General features: G+C 41.6%; 1 protein-coding gene across 3 annotated transcripts in view; it reads left to right on the forward strand.

Annotated features, from left to right (window-relative positions):
* The window catches only part of LOC109895820 (E3 ubiquitin-protein ligase DTX1), a 67,789-nt gene that overhangs the window by 40,834 nt on the left and 5,780 nt on the right, over positions 1-21,175 (forward strand). For 2 of the 3 annotated variants that reach the window (XM_020489827.2, XM_031830173.1), the window contains exons 4-9: positions 10,893-10,954; positions 11,118-11,279; positions 19,028-19,089; positions 19,222-19,380; positions 19,743-19,904; positions 21,041-21,130. In XM_020489827.2, coding sequence (XP_020345416.1) covers positions 10,893-10,954; positions 11,118-11,279; positions 19,028-19,089; positions 19,222-19,380; positions 19,743-19,904; positions 21,041-21,130 — 697 coding nt within the window. Of the gene's footprint in view, positions 1-10,892; positions 10,955-11,117; positions 11,280-19,027; positions 19,090-19,221; positions 19,381-19,742; positions 19,905-19,982; positions 21,131-21,175 lie in introns of all 3 variants that reach the window. The other variant, XR_004210790.1, reaches the window with a different exon arrangement.

Genomic DNA, 21,175 nt, shown 5'->3' on the forward strand with positions numbered 1-21,175 from the left:
TGAAAAGAAAACATGCGTCTTGTCTGATGTTACAGTAATTCTCTCCATAGTAAATGTTCAAATAACATGTTCCGTTCTGCAGCACTGTGTAGTATGAATTTCACACTTGCCAGTAGTAGGCAGGTGCTATATTACACATCTATACACATTGTAAGTTGTCACCAGTGACAAAGAATGTCGCTGAAATAATTACCTTGTGAGAACATGTAGGTGTTTATCATTTTTATTGATTTATTTCACCTTTATTTAACCAGGTAGGCCAGTTGAGAACACCTTTATTTAACCAGGTAGGCCAGTTGAGAACACCTTTATTTAACCAGGTAGGCCAGTTGAGAACACCTTTATTTAACCAGGTAGGCCAGTTGAGAACACCTTTATTTAACCAGGTAGGCCAGTTGAGAACACCTTTATTTAACCAGGTAGGCCAGTTGAGAACACCTTTATTTAACCAGGTAGGCCAGTTGAGAACACCTTTATTTAACCAGGTAGGCCAGTTGAGAACACCTTTATTTAACCAGGTAGGCCAGTTGAGAACACCTTTATTTAACCAGGTAGGCCAGTTGAGAACAAGTTCTCATTTACAACTGCGACCTGGCCAAGATAAAGCAAAGCAGCACGACAAAAACAATAACACAGAGTTACACATAAACAAACGTACAGTCAATAACACAGAGTTACACATAAACAAACGTACAGTCAATAACACAGAGTTACACATAAACAAACGTACAGTCAATAACACAATAGAAAAATCTATGTACAGTGTGTGCAAATGTAGAAGAGTAGAGAGGTAAGCAATAAATAGGCCATAGAGGCGAAATAATTACAATTTAGCATTAATACTGGAGTGATAGATGTGCAAGTAGAGATACCCTCTTGCACCCCAGTAAGTAATAATATGGGGATGAGGTAGTTGGGTGTGCTATTTACAGATTGACTGTGCTATGACACCTGATGCTTAAAGTTAGTTAGGGAGATATAAGACTCCAGCTTCAGTGATTTTTGCAATTAGTTCCAGTCATTGGCAGCAGAGAACTGGAAGGAAAGGCAGCCAAAGGAAGTGTTGACTTTGGGGATGACCAGTGAAATATACCTGCTGGAGCGCATGCTACGGGTGGTTGTTGCAATGGTGACCAGTGAGCTGAGGGAAGGCGGGGCTTTACCTAGCATAGACTTATAGATTTCCTGGAGCCAGTGGGTTTGACGATGAATATGTAGTGAGAGCCAGCCAACGAGAGCATACAGTTCGCAGTGGTGGGTAGTATATGGTGCTTTGGTGACTAAACGGATGGCTCTGTGATAGACTATATCCAGTTTGCTGAGTAGAGTGTTGGAGGCTATTTTGTAAATGACATCGCCGAAGTCGAGGATCGGTAGGATGGTCAGTTTTACGAGGGTATGTTTGGCAGCATGAGTGAAGGAGGCTTTGTTGCGAAATAGGAAGCCAATTTTAGATTTAATTTTGGGTTGGTGATGCTTAATGTGAGTCTGGAAGAGAGTTTACAGTCTAACCAGACACCTAGGTATTGGTAGTTGTCAACATATTCTAGGTCAGAACAATCCGGAGTAGTGATGCTAGTCGGACGGAGGGTGCAGGCAGCAATCGGTTGAAAAGCATGCACTTAGTTTTACTAGCATTTAAAAGCAGTTGGAGGCCTCGGAGGGAGATAGGAGTTAGTTTAATGAGCTAGTTTACGCCTGGATAATTTCAGGCTTAGTCTCAATCTCCTCAAATATGGTTGTTGTAATGTAGTCATGATTATCAGAGGTGGAGTGGAGCTTGCCTTGCTACCCAGACTCCTTGCTACAGCCAAACGCTACGCACAAGGATGTTAGTTTCTTCTCTGCAATGAACACATTCGGGTTAGTCTGATTGGTCCAGAAACCGATGGGTTTGGCCAGAGCCATAACACAGGCGGGCGGGTAAAGCGACAGTTTGAAAAGTCGTCATTGACTTGATATTCTGATTAGTTAGGGACGATCCAATCAGTGATGACTTTGTTTTGTACAATGACCCTCGTGCGCCTCGTCACCACAAACAACTTCCATGGTGGCAGTCTCAGACTAAAGTATGTAGCGAACGACAGAGCAGCGAAAGAATTTGTGTTTATATTTACATTACCAGTCAAAAGTTTGGACACACCTACTCCTTCAAGGGTTTTTCATTCGTTTTACTATTTTCTACATTGTAGAATAATAGTGAAGACATCAAAACTTTGAAATAACAAATTTGGAATCATAGTACCCAAACAAATCAAAATATATTTTATATTTAAGATTCTTCAAAGTCGCCACCCTTTGCCTTGATGACAGCTTTGCACACTCTTGGCATTCTCTCAACCAGCTTCATAAGGTAGTCATCTGGAATACATTTCAATTAACATGCGTGCCTTGTTAAAAGTACATTTGTGGAATTTCTTTCCTTCTTAAACCTCTTGGAACTACCCATCCGGGAGAATTGTCATCAACTACACTAATTAGCATAGCGCAACGGTCCAAAAATATTACTCGAAAATATTCATGAAATCACAAGTGAAATATATTGAAACACAGCTTAGCCTTTTGTTAATCACCCTGTCATCTCAGATTTTGAAATTATGCTTTACAGCCAAAGCAAGACAAGCATTTGTGTAAGTTTATCGATAGCCTAGCATAGCATTATGTCCAGCTAGCAGCAGGAAGCTTGGTCACGAAAATCAGAAAAGCAATCAAATTAACCGTTTACCTTTGATGATCTTCGGATGTTTTCACTGACGAGACTCCCAGTTAGACAGCAATGTTCCTTTTGTTCCATAAAGATTATTTTTATACCCTTTTGTTGATCACGTTATGTTGAGAAATCCACCGGAAATAGCGGTCACTACAACGCCGATAATAATATAATATCGACAGAAACATGGCAAACGTTTTTTATAATCAATCCTCAAGGTGTTTTTCAAATATCTATTCGATAATATATCAACCGGGACAATTGGCTTTTCAGTAGGAGCGAGTGGAAAAATGACTACCTCTGTCCTTTACGCAAGAATCACTCTGAGAGCCCTCAGCTGGCCACGTACGCAATGTAGTCGTTTACGCTCATTCTTCAAAATAAAGGCCTGAAACTACGTCTAAAGGCTGTAGACACCTCAGGGAATCCACAGAAAAAGGAATCTGGTTGATATCCTTTTCAATGGGCAATAGGGATGCATAGAAAGACAGGGGTTTCAAAATAAGAGTCACTTCCTGATTGGATTTTTCTTTGGATTTCGACTGCAATATAAGTTCTGTTATACTCACAGACAATATTTCTACAGTTTTGGAAACTTTAGAGTGTTTTCTATCCTAAGCTGTCAATTATATGCATATTCTAGCATCTGGTCCTGAGAAATAGGCGGTTTACTTTGGGAACGTTATTTTTCCAAAAATAAAAATAGTGCCCCCTAGTTTCAAGAGGTTTTAATGAGTTTGAGCCAATCAGTTGTGTTGTGACAAGGTAGGGTTGGTATACAGAAGAGAGCCCTATTTGGTAAAAGTCCATATTATAGCAAGAACAGCTCAAATAAGCAAAAAGAAACCACAGTCCATCATTACTTTAAGAAATGAAGGTCAGTCAATCAGGAAAATTTGAAGAACTTTGAAACTTTCTTCAATTGCAGTCACAAAAACCATCAAGCGCTATGATGAAACTGGCTCTCATGAGGAACGCCACAGGAAGGCAAGACCCATAGTTACCTCTACTGCATAGGATACGTTCATTAGAGTTTCCAGCCTCAGAAATTGCAGCCCAAATAAATGCTTCACAGAGTTCAAGTAACAGACACATCTCAACATCAACTGTTCAGAGGAGACTGCGTGAATCAGGCCTTCATGGTTGAATTGCTGCAAAGAAACCACTACTAAAGGACACTAATAATAAGAAGAGACTTGCATGGGCCAAGAAACATGAGCAATGGATATTAGACCGGTGGAAATCTGTCCTTTGGTCTGATAAGTCCAAATTTGAGATTTTTGGTTCCAACCGCCGTGTCTTTTTGTAAGACACAGTGTTGGTGAACAGATGATCTCTGCATGCGAGATCATCCGTTCATCCGATCTCTGCAAAAATAATTGAGTCATCTATTGCCTGTAAGCTTGATAAATTATTATAAATATTTTCAAAGAAGTGTGGATCATCATTATTTGGACCAAATAGATTGAGCCAAATCTGTTTATGGTCCAATCGAATAGTTTGCACACTTGGTTCAAAATGATTGTTAATTCATATCATCACCCCTTTCAAGTATCTTTGCCTATGGGATAAATATATTTAGTCCTCCCAGTCCCTTTCCCATTAAACTTTGTCTAAAGGGTTGATGATACTGTTCAACAGTTTGGGGTCACTAGAAAGAGGAGTGGGAGGCCCCGGTGCACAACTGAGCAAGAGGACAAGTACATTAGAGTGTCTAAACACCCGTCTCAACGTCAACAGTGAAGAGACGACTCCGGGATGCTGGCCTTCTAGGCAGAGTTCCTCTGTCCAGTGTCTGTGTTCTTTTTCCCATCTTAAGCTTTTCTTTTTATTAGCCAGTCGGAGATGTGGCTTTTTCTTTCCAACTCTGCCTAGAAGGCCAGCATCCCGGAGTCGCCTCTTCACTGTTGACGTTGAGACTGGTGTTTTGCGGGTACTATTTAATGAAGCTGCCAGTTGAGGACGGATCGTCTTTTGAGGACTGATCGTCTTTTCTTATTATCTGTTAAACCATTACATTTATAACTAGCTATACTTATTTCACCACCTACCATAATGAGATACAAGTTTCGATTATACTTACCATAATATATGTTTGAAAACTTACCATTAAAAAGTACCATGATAATTGAATGTTTATATAGCTGTACCATGATATTTGCACTGTTAAGAATACTGCAGCGGTGACTAAGTAAACCTCTAATCGTCCTCTAATATTCCACCTGCTAAAACCTCTCCCCCATCCCAAGTTGGGTTGTCATCCCAGTGGCTGGCTGACCACCCCTTTACACATGGATCCTATGGTCTTCAAGAGATAGGGGCCCATCCTTTAAAAAGAACACATGGTGCCACCTACATTACAGGTCCAGATTTGCAGCGGAATAATTTTGTGCTTGTCTTCTATGGCTAGTAAATAGCATCACCTACTGGTCTGGGTAGGCATGTCACATTTGCTTTTCATATTGAGTTTCCACGGGTTTTCATCTGCTATTCACTTTCCAACTGGCCTTTACTTTTGATCTTCTGTACCTGAATCACAAATGTCAGAACGTGTATCAGTAAAAACAACCTCCAAAGTAGGAAGAAAGTGGAATTTAATAGATGTTTGTGTTCCAACAAGGCCTTTGATTCTTTGCCTATCTGGAGTGTACAGAGCACTCCTCTTATGAACGTTTCCTCTGTGATCATATCAAATGTTAAACTCAAAACGTGCCATATATCTGGACATTGAGTTTCTCAGGGAGTTTTACAGTTATAGTAAAGGACAGAGAGGCAGTTTGCAGGTGATTTGTTTTGTTTTGTCATTTCAACATCAGGAAGTCACTTCCTCATCTCAACTTCCTCAATTCACTTCCGCATTAGAGCACAGAGAAACACAATCTAAGGTTTTGTGCTGTCAGACAGGAAATGTTAGATTTACTTTATCTGTGTGTGCTAAAGATGGCTGAGGGGGATACATGGTAAGAGAGATCCTTTCTACTTGCACTACTAGCTTGTTTGATAATGAGGCTGTGAATAGTACTTTACTCTGCAATTGCCCAGCAGTTCTCTCTGCCCTTGGCTGAGTGAGTAAGGCTTGTTTTGGTGCTCATGTCTCCTTGTGTTGAGTGATTATTACCAACGTTGTCCTCTGTTCAGACTGGAGAGCAGAGCTAGCTCTCTAAAGAGGGGAAGCCAGTGGATGAAGGAGGGATTACACAGCCGTGTGTGTTACCTGCCCTTCTCTGCTCTCCACTAGACCCCCTAGCCCTGTCTCAGTCCTGTCTCAGCCTTGTCTAAGCCCTGTCTCAGCCCTGTCTCAGCCCTGTCTCAGTCCTGTCTCAGCCCTGTCTCAGCCCTGTCTAAGCCCTGTCTCAGCCCTGTCTAAGCCCTGTCTCAGTCCTGTCTCAGCCCTGTCTCAGTCCTGTCTCAGCCCTGTCTCAGCCCTGTCTAAGCCCTGTCTCAGTCCTGTCTCAGTCCTGTCTAAGCCCTGTCTAAGCCCTGTCTCAGCCCTGTCTCAGCCCTGTCTAAGCCCTGTCTAAGCCCTGTCTCAGCCCTGTCTCAGTCCTGTCTCAGTCCTGTCTCAGCCCTGTCTCAGCCCTGTCTCAGCCCTGTTTCCATTAGATTGAATTAAAGGAGAAATAACTGAATAAATCATGAAGGCCCATCCAGACCAAACCGATGCTATGTAAGAGATGCTCTGTGTCATTATTGCTTATTTGTCTGTTTTGAGAGTGCTTTGTAAAGTGCATTACTGATGTTGTTCTCTTCCCCTGGGCATAACCAGGGGCAGGGTCTGCCTTCCTCTCCCAGTCCTCCAGCACATCAATATGCGATTAAGCACTTTTTGAGTTTTCTCCTCTCCTCCTCCTCCTCCCTGTCTTCCTGGTGCATGATAAACAGACGATGAGATATAAGGGCTCCGTCAGCACTTCTGTAACTGGGCCTAATTTGGTCTCTGTATCCGGAGGAAATCACATTGCTCTCAGCCTAATTAATTCCTGCTCAAGTCAGGCTGGAGAGTCAGTCTTGGAGAGAGGGGAGGAGAATGAATAGAGGAGAAGAGAGGGATGGAGGAGAGGAAGGGTAGACAGGACTGTGAAAAGGGAACAGAGGTGGAAGAGAGTGATAAGGGTTGATGGAGGGGAAGAGAAAAAGAGGTTACTGGGTCTGTATTCTCTCATGGAATTTACTTGAAAGTGAAATACCAGAAGACTCCTGTGGTATTGTTTTACTGTACTGTACGTTTGTAAGGTACTACCCCCTGATCAAATCTGAACACCAGTTTTAATAATAGATGAAAATACAGCTAAATGATCAGTAGATCTTAGGAGTGACTGCGAGGCTTTTCTGTGTGCAGCATGGCATCCAGCTGTGAACTCGTGACCATGTCCCTGCCCACACAGGGAGAGGAGCAGAGGGGGGATGTAGGTCAGCAGTGGCCTATCGCATGAATCCCAGCCCTAGCCCCAGCTGCAGGAAGGACCAGGTTACTGGCCCCAGAGATGGTCCCTTCCCTGAAACAGTTCAATGATAAAGAGCAGAGAAGAAGAGGGATACTATAACCCTACATATGCTTACAGATGACACCATGAATGTTGTCCGATCTTCAACCAAAACCTAATATAAAAAAAGGATCCAGAGTGAACAAATAACACAAAAATGTGATACTTATTTCATTTTTCTGCAACACTCAATTCCCCTTTGTGAAAAAGTCATTGCTCCCTTACATTCAATTACCGGTTGTGCCTCCTTTAACTGCAATGACTGCAAGCAAACGTTTCATGTGGTTGTTGATCAGTCTCTCACGTCACTGTGGAGGAATTTTGGCCCACTCTTCCATGCAGAACTGCTTTAACTCAGCAACATATGTAGGTTTTCAAGCATGAACTGCTTGTTTCAGGTCCTGTCAAAACATCTCAATCGGGTTTAGGTCTGGACTTTGACTAGGCCATTACAAAACTTTGCATTTGTTGCTTTTCAGCCATTCTGATGTAGACTTGATTGTGTGTTTTGGATCATTGTCTTGCTGCATGACCCAGCTGTGCTTCAGCTTCAGCACACAGACGGATGGCTTGACGTTCTCCTGTAGAATTCTCTGATACATAACAGAATGAATGATTCCTTCAATGATGGCAAGTTGTCCAGGTCCTGAGGCAGCAAAGCATCCCCAGACCATCACATTACCACCACCATATTTAACCGTTTCTGCAAATTTCCACGCTGTTTAAAGGCACAGTCAACTTAGTGTATGTAAACTTCTGACCCACTGGAATTGTGATACAGTGAATTAAAAGTGAAATAATCTGTCTGTAAACAGTTGTTAGAAAAATGACTTGTGTTATGCACAAAGTAGATGTCCTAACCGACTTGCCAAAACTATAGTTTGTTAACAAGAAATGTGTGGAGTGGTTGAAAAACGAGTTTTAATGACTCCAACCTAAGTGTATGTAAACTTCCGACTTTAACTGTATGCAAAAACTAGCCTTTTTGAATTTTGTCTAACGTTAGTAGCTAGTAGCCTTGTCAAGGATGCGTCATTCATTTGTCACACTAAACGTGTTACAGAGCAAGCAGAACAATAGTAAACCTTGAATTTTTTGGTTGAAAAAACCCCTCTGGTGTCCACGTTGACCTATTTAAAGATTTTACTTGGCAAGTCAGTTAAGAACAAACTCTTATTGACAACGACTTGTAAAGCTCCCCCAGCCAAACCCTCCCATAACCCGGACAACACTGGGCCTATTGTGCACCGCCATATGGGACTCCCAACCATGGCCAGTTGTGATACAGCTCAGGGTTGAACTCGGGTCTGTAGTGCAACGTGCGATGTAGCACTGCGATGCAGTGACTTAGGCTGCTGTGCCACTCAGGAGGCCATCGGTTGGTGGATATAAAGTCTAAGATCTTTGGTTGGCTGATGAAGAATTTCTTATTGGAATATAATCATGGCCAGCTGGTTCTGTCCCATGGGAGCAGATAACAAGAAATATTCTATCACATTTTTCTATTTTATTTGGCTGATGCAGATTTTAAGACGCAGAAAAAGTTGACATTTTTTTCATGTTTGCAAGTGTGGACCAGGTGTTACTAAGAATAACTCGAGGGTCTTGTTAATTAAAAGCTTCAAGTTGGAGTTACTAGCTTCCCATATTTAGAAATGAAATGTGGCAAGAAATGCTGTTGTGTGTCTTTGTGCAACAAGAGTTTATATGGTTGAATGATCTCATGGTGTTAAAACATTACGCTTACAAATCCTGTAACACTTACACTGTCTCAAGGTGCACTCGCGTGTGTGTACGCATGGGTGTGTATGCATGTGTGTGTATGCATGTGTGTGTATGCATGTGTGTACGCATGGGTGTGTATGCATGGGTGTGTATGCATGTGTGTGTATGCATGTATGTGTATGCATGTGTGTACGCATGGGTGTGTACGCATGGGTGTGTACGTATGTGTGTGTACATGTGAATGCCAAGGGCTCTTTTATATGTTGCTCTCTCCTGGTGAAAATGTATTGTTTAATCACAAACACTCTCCATGAAATTCCTGAATTATACATGTGTTTCAAGAGGCAGGCGCTCTTGATTTGAGATACTGTAAGTGCATGTTTAAATATAGGGAGGAATTCTCCCCGTGGGCAATGCCTAATTTGTTTTCGTTGAAAATGCCTGATTGTCTGCTTGAGCTGATTTGCGCGCACTGCAGACATGCCAGCACAATAATCTTATTGGCTCTTGGCCTTTCTCCAACACAATACAAACGTTTTTTTCGGCCTTCCTGAGCATAAATGGGCTACACATGAACACAGCTGTCTGACATGCATCATGCTATAGTATAGGCCATTACCCAGCTAGCTGACCTTGTCCTGGCCACAGCTTCATGTCTCTACTCCTCTATGTAGCCCAGCCTGCATATCGCTACGCTAGTTCCCCTGAGAATGAGTGGAGATAAGGCAGGTCAGACCCAGAGTGTCCAGGACACGTGGGGCTTTGTTAATTCTGTAAAGCTCATTGAAGGGCTCCCCTGGCACAGGAACACAGGGTCTACTCACATCAAAGCGGCCTTTCGTTAGGGATTTGTGAGGGAGGTGCTGAAGAGATACTGGGCTAAGGGTCCTGGACACTGCCTGTACATGGAAGAGAGAGACAGAGATGGAGAGAGAGACGCTGGTTGGAGGGGCGGGTTCGTGTGGAGCACATCTAGTCAGAGCTGCTATTGGGGGAAGGGATCTCTTAGATCAATAGTATTAACGTTACATAATACCTTTGGGAAAGTAAGGCAGTTTTATTATTCTACTCTAATTCAGTGACGTGCTTCTTGCATGTTCTGAAATACTCTGTAAGTTAATACAGGATAATAATTCAATCATCAAAGCAATGGTCATTGCGTTAAACTGCGCTAAAGCGCTAAACTGTTTTGGTTGTGTTGACATCAAAATGGCTTCCTTTTCTTCTATTTGGTCCTCTCCATCACCGCAGATCAGTTGTTCTTTTCTCTGCACATAGAGTAGCAGAAGCAGCAGCAAAAGAAGCTCAGCCTGCGGTCTCTAACCCTAAAGCTCTAATCCTAGCTCTGACAGGTGACCTTTCCCTGCAGTCTGGTCTGCCCTGTGTGGGAGGGCACTCCATTACCAGACTGAAGCTGAGGCTGTGGTTTCTTAAAAGGGACTTACCAACACACACTCACACAAGCTCATCTTGACCCACATGCTTTGTGCACAGCTCTCTATCACTCCTATTTTAGATGTCTTTGCGAGTAAACAACAGTGGTTGTCCTGTGTGTGTGTGTGTGTGTGTGTGTGTGTGCGTGTGTGTGTGTGTGTGTGTGTGTGTGTGTGTGTGTGTGTGTGTGTGTGTGTGTGTGTGTGTGTGTGTGTGTGTGTGTGTGTGTGTGTGTGTGTGTGTGTGTGTGTGTGTGAGAGTGTGTGTGCTCTCTAAGTGTCATTCTGAATCATGCTCTGGGAAAGCAGTGACTGTTGATGAGTCAGGCTGTCTTGTATGTGTTTGTTGTGTAGTTGCTAGCTAGGACACGTGACTTGACCATGAACTCTTTCGCACAATGGCGACATATTCTACATCTGTGTAAGTGTGGCCATTCTGACTGAGGAAGTACAGTACTTTATAACAGTGACCTATAGTGTCATTATGTTTAGTTTTCTGAAAACCGGACGATTTCATATTGGACGTTTTTCTCTCTGCAGGGTCCCGGCCCTCCCTGTTAAGAACTTGACTGGCTCTGGACCAGTTCACCCAGCAATTGCAGGTAATGGTTCTATTTTTCTTCTCTTTTGCAATACATTTAATTTTTTATTCCCGTAGGCTGCATCTACACGAGTGCTTTACTTTTCGCATTCCATTCTTAGTCATAATACTAAACCAACACGGCTCTTTTCTTTCCTGTATGTATGTATGTGTGTGTGTGCCAGGTATGACAGGTATCCTGATGTGTGCTGCTGGCCTGCCTGTGTGTCTGACCCGGGCCCCTAAACCCATCCTGCACCCGCCGCCCATAAACAAGAGTGACATGAAGCCTGTGCCCGGGGTCAATGGCATCCGCCGCAAGACCAAGAAGAAGCACCTCAGGAAAGGTAAGTACAGGTGTAGGATCTTAATTTGATCACCCTGTTGCAGGAGAACTTTCATATTATGCCAATTGTGGTGTAATTGAGGTTTAAAAAGGCTTCTGAAGTTTGTAATTTCCACTTTGAAATTTCAGAGTTGATTCTCCCTTAAGAAAAATGTATCAACCCCTACAAAAAATGCCCATTAATTAAAATCCATTCACATTTCCTGTTGCTACAGGATTATTTTCCTGCTGTAGAAAACTGGCTCAAGTTAAGATCCTACATCTGTATGTATGACAGGTAGGGTTCCCATGGACACTGGAGGGGTGGGGCTGTCATGGAGTGTGAGAGGAATTCTATTGAGACATTAAGATGTAAAGTAAATCTCTCCTCTGGATAATCAGAATATCTTTATTCGCTAAGAACATTTAAACATACCTGGTATTTGACTTAGTGACTAGGTTCTGCCACCAATAGACAATACAAACAGATAGAGACACAAAGTCAACATACAGGATATACAGTATAAATAGGGTAAACATACAACTCTGGAGTATACGATGATTTACAGTGATGACATACAATTTACAGAGGGGATATATCTATATATGGAGAGGTGTACATAGTGCAAATGCAGTATAGTGCAGTTATTATTATTTCACCTCATTGAAGGCAAGGTGCAGTGCTCGGCTCAATGCAAAGTTTTAATCCCTATGAGCCTGTGGGCCAGTTGGTGAGGGCCACAGTACCGGATAAGAAACTGTTCAGGAGGCAGCTGGTTTTGGTCATGATTGACTTGAACCATTTGCCAGAGGGGATTCTTTAAAGGATGGGGTGTCCGAGGTGGGTGGGGTCTGCGATGATCTTTCCTACACGCTTCCTTGTCCTGGAGTCGTGCAGGTCCTCGATGGAGGGCAGGTCAATCAATCAAATGTATTTTTTAAAAATAATACAAAAATCAACTTACATTGCTACATCAAACATGTCCAGCAAACCAAACACAGGTATTAACAATACTCAAACATACAAAACATATCAATAAAATACAAAAAAGAAACTATTTAAGTTGAATTATATTCACTCTGAAAATATCTTATTATAATGATTCATGAATATGTTATTCTTTTTGTTATTCACTATGGTTAGTGGTTTAATAAGTTAGTGGTTAGTGGTTTAATAAGTTAGTGGTTAGTGGTTTAATAAGTTAGTGGTTAGTGGTTTAATTAAATTCAATCAGAAAAAAGTATTTGGCAGCAAGAATAAATAAATTAACAATCATTTCAGTGGTTTTGTTATCATTGCAATAGTAACATATTATATATTTAAAATATAAAATTATTGACAGTGTTCATAATGGTAAATAAGTACTTTGCAAGGTTTTCCCAAAATTCGGACACAAATTTACATTCAAAGAACAAGTGAGACAGATTCTCACCTTCTTTTTCACAGAAAACGCAGATATCACCAATAGCCACAAATTTGGACATCATAGAATTACATGGATATATCTTATGCAAAATGTTGAAGTGCACTTCCTTAACTTTGTTTGGTATACAGTATTTGTAAGGTCTTAACCATGCATTTTTCCAGACAATGTCAGGAATAAGCATGTTCCAGAAAAACTTTCCTCTCGGTGTAAGTTGGTTTTGTGAATGAAGAATTTGTCTTCTATATTTATTACAACATGATTTCTCAAGTAAGCCCACGCCTTCCAATCTGAGTTCTGGATAAACTTTGTGATCATTCCCAAAGCTAAGATGAGTTTTCATTAGTGTAGTTAGACCACTGGGAATGGCTTTGATCACAGAAATAAACTCTCTGAAAGGTATTGGAAACTCTTTCAATGTTATAAATTGTTCATATGTGAGAACATTACCCTTGTTGTTGAAAACATCAAGTACAAAGTCAATATTCCTCTCATGCCAGCTGGGGTAGAACAATGACTTATTCCTTACAGTTATGTCTGAATTATTCCACAAAAGAGCTTTATGAGGGGAAAAATTGTGTATGAAACATATTTTCCAGGCCAGTAAAGCTTGTTGGTGAAACCTAGCCAATTTAGCAGGTAATCTTTCAGGAATATAATTACATTTCAGTAAAAATTGAAGACCTCCCAATTTATTAAACATATTATTTTGAATGAAATACCATATTGAATCAGTATCGAACAAACATTTTTTCAACCAGTTTATCTTGAAAGTATTATTTATGTCAACAAAGTCCAACACTTCCAGACCGCCTTCAGCTCTTTGGTTAGAAAGGACAGATTTTTTTAGTTTGTGAGACTTATTTTTCCAGATGAAGTCAAGAAAGGTCTTATTGATCTCTTTACGAGTATCTGGATTTACACATAACGATAATGAGGGGTAGACAAAACGAGACAGTCCTTCTGCCTTGGACAGAAGTACTCTCCCAAGTATAGAAAGATCTCTTTGTAGCCAATTATTAAATATATTTTTAGTTCTCTTAATTTTAGGAGAGAAATTCAAATGTTGTCTGACTAAGTGTTTTTTTGACAGATGTATTCCTAAATATTTAACACAGTCCTTTACAGGAATATTTTCTATTTCTTTATCATCAGAGTCAAATAAACATAAGATTTCACATTTAGAAACATTCAGCATTAATCCTGATGCAATAGAAAATGCAGTTATAGCATTAAGGGCATGTGAGACCTGGTCTTTGTCTCTTAAGAAAAGAGTAGTATCATCAGCTAGTTGGGAAATTTAGATTTCTTTGTTAAAAATGGTTAAGCCATACAAATTTGCAAAATGAATAAAAATGGCGAAATTGGGCATCCCTGTTGTACACTTCTGTTGATACTAAATCTTTTGGAAGTATTAAGGTTTGGTAGCACGGAACTATTTATATGTTTGTAAAACATGCAAATTACTTTAATAACATTTTCACCAAATCCAAAAAGTTTAAGAGACCTAAAGAAAAATTAATGTTCAATTGTGTCAAAGGCTTTACAGAAGTCCAGAAATAGGACAACCGCATCTGAGTCAATTGCATCTGAATAATCTATAAGGTCCAAGACTAAACGGATGTAACGTTAGAGCTTATGTGACGGCCCTTCATAAATCCTGTTTGAGTCTCATTTATAATGATATCTATTCCTTTCTTTAATCTTTTGGCATAAAGCAGAGCAATCAATTTGTAATCAGTATTTAATAAAGTAATTGGTCTCCAATTGTCAATGAGAGAAGGGTCTTTATCAGGCTTCGGAATCAGTGAAATAAGGCCCTGTTTCATAGTGGAGACCATTTCCCCTTTTTTAATGCAATCTTGAAACATATTGAAAATCGGGTCTTCTAGTAACTCCCAAAACTGTCTATAGAATTCAACTGACAGGCCACCAGGGCCAGGTGATTTCCCTTTTTTCATTGAATTCAAAGCCTCTCTAATTTCTCCAATTGACACAGGTGAATCGCAAACTGAGTGGAAATCATCCTCAATTACAGGGACATAATTCTGAATGTGGCAAATGTAGCTTTCACAACCATCATCCTGAAATTGAGAACTGTAAAGGTTTTCATAAAAGGAATTGATAAATTATGATATTGTAATGGGATCTTTGCATAAAACATTGTTCATTTGGAGTGCAGTTATAGATTTTCTTTTGTAGTTTCTCTTTTCAAGTGCAAAAAAGTAACTAGTGTTTCTTTCCCCCTCTTCAATCCATTTTGCTCTTGACCTTACAAAGGCGCCCTTTGCCAGATCCGTGTAAGTCTGTTCTAATTCTAGTTGTAAAGACCTGAACACAGACTCTTCAGATAGATTATCTTTCTTTAGAAAACTGTCAAGCTTGATCATCATCTCCTTTTCTCTAAGGTTCTTTAATTGCATCAGCTCTTTGGCGCGTTTAATGGCTACCACTCTGACTTTATATTTGAACAATTCCCATCTACTTCCATGACCCAAGTCTTTTCTTGCAAAAATATCTTTAGCTAATGATTTGATGTTTTCAATGAGAGCAGTATCTTTAAGAAGTGTGTTGTTTAATTTCCAATATCCTCAAGTACCTTTTGATTTTTTAGTAGCTTGTAAATTCAGGGAAATCAAGTGATGATCAGGAAAGGGAGCCAACTGATGATCTACATCTATAACAAATTGTAACAAAAAAGGGGAAATTAGGAATAAATCTATTCTAGATTTACGTGACATAGTTTTGTTGGTCCAGGTATAACCCTTAGCATCTGGATTGAAATAACGCCAGGCATCCTCAACACAGAGATCCTTGCATAATGTAATGATAATGTTACTGTTGAGGGTTTTGAATCGTTCTAGGAGGAAAACGATCAGCAGATGTATCAGGTGTTTCATTAAAATCCCCTGAAATAATTAGAAAAGCCTCAGAGTATTTGTTGTTTAAATCCATTACTTTCCTGGTAAATTGGGTAAAAAGGGTCGTATTAGGAGCATGTGAGTTATGTCCGTGTACATTACAGATGATGAAAATAGCATTGTCAAGTTTAATAGTTACTATGACCCATCTGCCGTATTGTGAAGATGTGGATTCTAGAATGTCACCTTTAAACTTGTGAATAAGTGTCAAAATACCAGCAGAATGATTTGATCCATGACTGAAATAGGCCATATCTCCCCATTGTGCTTTCCAAAATTTCAAATCACTTTCACCCGAATGAGTTTCCTGAAGAAGGACAAAATCTGCATTACTGCGTTTACAGTATAAAAATAAAGCTTTCCTTTTTGTAGGACTTCTCAAACCCCTAGCATTCAGACTAATGATATTTAGTGAATTGAAATACAAACTCCTGCATTAAAAAAGAAATAACACAAATTAGATAACAAGTATTAATGTGAACAATAAAACAAACAGTGAACCTTGAGAGGATTACTCGACGGAAAACTACGCTCAGATGAGGTAGCGGTGGTTAACAGAATAACAAATCTATTTACTTCCTTTTCTTTGGCAAGAGTTCATCAGTTGTAGTTCGAACGGTACATGTATAATTGGCAGTACATTAACTGTACTCATGGTAGTACTCACAGTTCCAATTTGCTTAATGTCAACAGAGTTACCCAGTAATCATTCTTCCTTCGATAAAAGCGTATGGGCCCTTGAACCCCACCTTCTTTCCCTCTTGTCGCGCCTTCTGTATAAGCGGCCACAGTTTCTCTCGCCTTCTGTATAAGCGGCCACAGTTTCTCTCGCCTTCTGTATAAGCGGCCACAGTTTCTCTCTGGCAGCCTGATCCTGCGGTATCAGAGCTTCTTTGATTCGAGTTTCTTCTCGTCCAGAAACTTGTTCCCCGTGGCCATTTTCCATATGATGTCCCTGTAATGGCGCATAGTTAAGCGCAAGATGATATTGCAAGGGGTTCCATCAGATCTTCCTTTCCCAAGTCGATGTACCACATCAATCACGTCTCTTAGCCTGTCTTTGATGCATGGTGCCACTTTTCCCAGGATATTAATGACTACTTCTCTAATATCCTCTCCCTCTTTTATCGCTTTAACACCTTGGATTTTCAGATTCCACCTGCGAGAGTACCTTTGAAGTTCAACTACATTCTCACACAGCTCATTATTTTTGTATGGCATTTTCTTCAGCTCATTCTCTAGGAACGTTATCTTTTCCTTGTTCTCGCTCACAATTTTGTGTAGTTGATTGACAGTTTCTGACAGATTATCGATCTTCTTTGATGTTTCTTCTATAGCCCGCTCTATGATGGACACGTTGGAGAGCGAGGCGTCTTGTTTAGTAGACAGGGACTGGATTGCAGAGAAAAGTTCCGACATGGAAATGTCTTCTTTTACTTTTTTCACCGGTGGATTTTTACTTGGGTTCTGAGGTAAAGAGGTTGCAAGGATTTCATCCTGGTCAGCTGTGTCCATGCTGCTCTGGTCCTCGTTGTGGCTAGCTAGCATGTCAGCCGTCTTCTGTGTGACTTGGATATTTCGTCGTGTTCTTCCCATTCAACTTGACAAAAACTAACTCTAAACTTATCCCATGTCCATAAAAAAAGTTATAGTTAGTTTCTTTCAATATTAATAGCCAATATTTGACTGTTAACCACCTAACCCTCAATATTGCTTTGAAGAGCGCGAAAACACTCCCTCTCACAGCGACGCCATCTTGGAGTCTCAATCAAATGTATTTATAAAGCCCTTTTTACATCAGCAGATGTCACAAAGGGCTATACAGAAACCCAGCCTAAAACCCCCAAACAGCAAGCAATGCAGATGTAGAAGCAGGTAGCTAATGACCCTCTCAGCATATTGAACAATGCACTCCCGATGACCCTGGCGAAGGGGAAGGGAGGGCTCACGGTCACATTCACCACATTTCATTGGCTTCCCACCACATTGAAATTAACAGAGCTATTTCCACAAGCATAATTAAGATGAAGCTATTGTAGTGAGATGGGTTGATGACGATCCAGTGGTGATATGTGGTCGCTTTAGCTAAAATGGCACCAGGCCAATTTGATGACGTGGAAACCATAGGCGTCCCCAGGGGACTGCCTGTCCTAATTGGTCAGTGCATGATGTGGGTTTTTCAGCCCTGTTCCACCCAGATGTCTCCGCCATCTCTCCCCTCCACCCCCGGGCTGCAGACCCAGGCGGGGGCATTGGGACGGGAGGACACCACGGATTGATAGATGGGTTGCAGCCAATTGTGCCTGCATTGATGCAGCATAGCCCCCATGGAGCGAGGCAGAGAGGGAAAGAGATTTAGGGATATCCTGTTCCGGCTTCCGCTGTAAAGGAGGCCAGAGAGGCCTTTGATCTGGCAAATGAAACCATCAAAAAGGCAATGCCGGAAAATGCATAATGCAGTCCTTCCCCATATCTCTCCCTCTATCGCTCTCTCTATATCTCTCCCTCCATATCTCTCTATATTCAAGGGGCTTTATTGGCATGGGAAACATGTGTTAACATTGCCAAAGCAAGTGAGGTATATAATATACAAAAGTGAAATAAACAATAAAAATTAACAGTAAACATTACACATACAGAAGTTTCAAAACAATAAAGACATTCCAAATGTCATATTACGTATATAAACAGTGTTGTAACGATGTACAAATGGTTAAGGATACACAAGGGAAAATAAATAAGCATAAATATGGGTTGTATTTACAATGGTGTTTGTTCTTCACTGGTTGCCCTTTTCTTGTGGCAACAGTTCACAAATCTTGCTGCTGTGATGGCACACTGTGGAATTTCACCCAGTAGATATGGGAGTTTATCAAAATTGGGTTTGTTTTCAAATTCTTTGTGGATCTGTGTAATCTGAGGGAAATATGTGTCTCTAATATGGTCATACATTGGACAGGAGGTTAGAAAGTGCATCTCTCTCGCTTCTCTGTCTCTTTCCCTCTCTTCCTCCCTTCCTCCTTTCTCTCTCTCCCTCTCTCTGTTCCCCAAATGAGCAAACAAAAGTGTTGGGGGAAGAGTGCCCGCCTGTATGCGTGTTAGAGGTGTAAGCTGTGGGTGAGCTCTGTCAGCCATACTAGCTTGGTTTCACACTGGGATTCGTTTAGTGTGTGGGTGATGGCTCATTGTTCTATGTCACTTTGAAGGTGATCTCCTCTTCAACATCACACCCAGTATTATTCATACTCTCTTATTGAACTGGTCTGTCTCATCATAATAAAGTAGGGCTGTGGTACTTAAGAGCCAGACCAGTCCCTGGGTTTACCTAGTGCTCAAATAGACAGGATTCACTTCTCCTTCTGCAGATCTATCTAGTCATGTTTTCCTTTTAACCATATCCTTTCAATGTTGTGTTTTGTTGCTAGGGAAAACCCCAGAGGATGTGGTGCGGAGATACACGGAGAAAGTGAAGGTTGCCCCTGATGAGGTAAGGAGAGTCCTGGGTGACACACACTTTAATACGGTTTGAAATCAATACACTGTACAGTGTATCATTGCTATGCATCCCAATCCTGCAGTCAGATACAGTAACTGGTGCCCACTCACTGTCCCTTCCCAGGACTGCACCATCTGCATGGAGAGGCTGGTGACGTCATCGGGCTACGAGGGTGTCCTGCAGCACAAGGGCATAAAGCCAGAAATGGTGGGCAAGCTTGGCAAGTGTGGGCACATTTACCATCTGCTGTGCCTGGTGGCCATGTACAACAATGGCAACAAGGTGAGAAAGGGCATTCGCGCCAGCGCTTGTTATGGTATCAATGATACCATATCGTAATATGATATTGTATAATAGCGGGTGAAATTACACACCCCATTTGATGTGGTGTTATACTTTGATATCATTCGATTAGATGAGATTAGATTGAGATCAAACTAATTCAGAACAGGCCTTAGTCTGCCAAACACAGTTCATGCTCATTTTAATGCATAACCATGAAACAAAATGACAATTACTTGTTTTATTAAAAGTCAATTTAGTACAGAAGGTGGCTCGATGTTCATGAAGTCACTCTAGATTAGATTCCATTTGTTTGATTAGATTAGTTATGAATATTGAACATTGAATGTGTCCATGTCCAGGATGGCAGTCTGCAGTGCCCCACCTGTAAGGCTATCTATGGGGAGAAGACAGGCACACAGCCCCCTGGGAAGATGGACTACCATGTCATCCCCCACTGCCTGCCCGGCTACCTGGAGGCCAAGACCATCCGCATCGTCTATGACATTCCTGCTGGCATACAGGTAAGCACGACTCACGACGTGCCACAATTATATCCGCCACACTCCCACGTCCACTCATCCACTGGCTCTCCTTCCTAGGTCTATTTCCTTCCATCTACATTGGTATAAGACTGCTGTGTCTGACATGAGGATGCTTCAGAGGGTATTTGACTACGTGCTTAGTGTTGCTGAGGGGGTTGAAGTGTCCCAAAGCCGCGTGACTGCATCTTTGTAAAGAGAGAGAGAACGATTCACCTCCTCTCTTTGCAGTGGGCGGGGGCGGTCGAGAGGAGGGAAGATGGCTGCATATTTCATCCTGACTGCAGAGCGGAGCTTTAGTAGAGTCAATGACCTTTATTTTCAGAAGAGCAGACTTAGCCTCAGTCTGTCCTCTGCCCTCCACACTGCAGCAGCACATCACACCACAGCCCACTCACAGTGCCCCATCACACCACAGCCCACTCACAGTGCCCCATCACACCACAGCCCACTCACAGTGCCCCATCACACCACAGCCCACTCACAGTGCCCCATCATACCACAGCCCACTCACAGTGCCCCATCACACCACAGCCCACTCACAGTGGCCCATCACACCACAGCCCACTCATAGTGCCCCATCACACCACAGCCCACTCACAGTACCCCATCACACCACAGCCCACTCACAGTGCCCCATCACACCACAGCCCACTCACAGTGCCCCATCACACCACAGCCCACTCACAGTGCCCCATCACACCACAGCCCACTCACAGTGCCCCATCACACCACTGACTCTCCTCACTTCCCCCTTGAAACACATCTTCAATGACAGCTGTACTCTGTGGAAGAAAGTCATGAAATAGTAATGATACAGTGCATTATGATGTAGAGTGGAGTACAATGACTACGGTGTGTCATGTCAACACATATCACCTGCATCATAGAGCATGGCAGTTACTTGTTTGCTATACAACTGGTATAAAGAATATGTTTCTTAATGATAAGTAAAAAGGTTTTGGCAGTGCCCCCCAAAATGAATGATTTGATAGAGTCAAATAATCTAGTATGACCATTAGTTTAAAAGTTCATCCCAGGGGCACATTTGACATTTCCCTCTGACTGAATGTTAAGAGAAAGAGAGGGGTTGTTTTTGTTTTTGTCCTTTTCACCAGGCCACAGAGCATCCCAACCCAGGGAAGAAGTTCAGCGCTAGAGGCTTTCCACGGCACTGCTACCTCCCAGACAATGACAAGGGCAGGAAGGTGAGACGTACATGACTGTCTGTGTGTATATGGGAAGGACATGTT

This window comes from Oncorhynchus kisutch, linkage group LG8, assembly GCF_002021735.2.
Source record: "Oncorhynchus kisutch isolate 150728-3 linkage group LG8, Okis_V2, whole genome shotgun sequence".
Classification (NCBI taxonomy): Eukaryota; Metazoa; Chordata; class Actinopteri; order Salmoniformes; family Salmonidae; genus Oncorhynchus; species Oncorhynchus kisutch.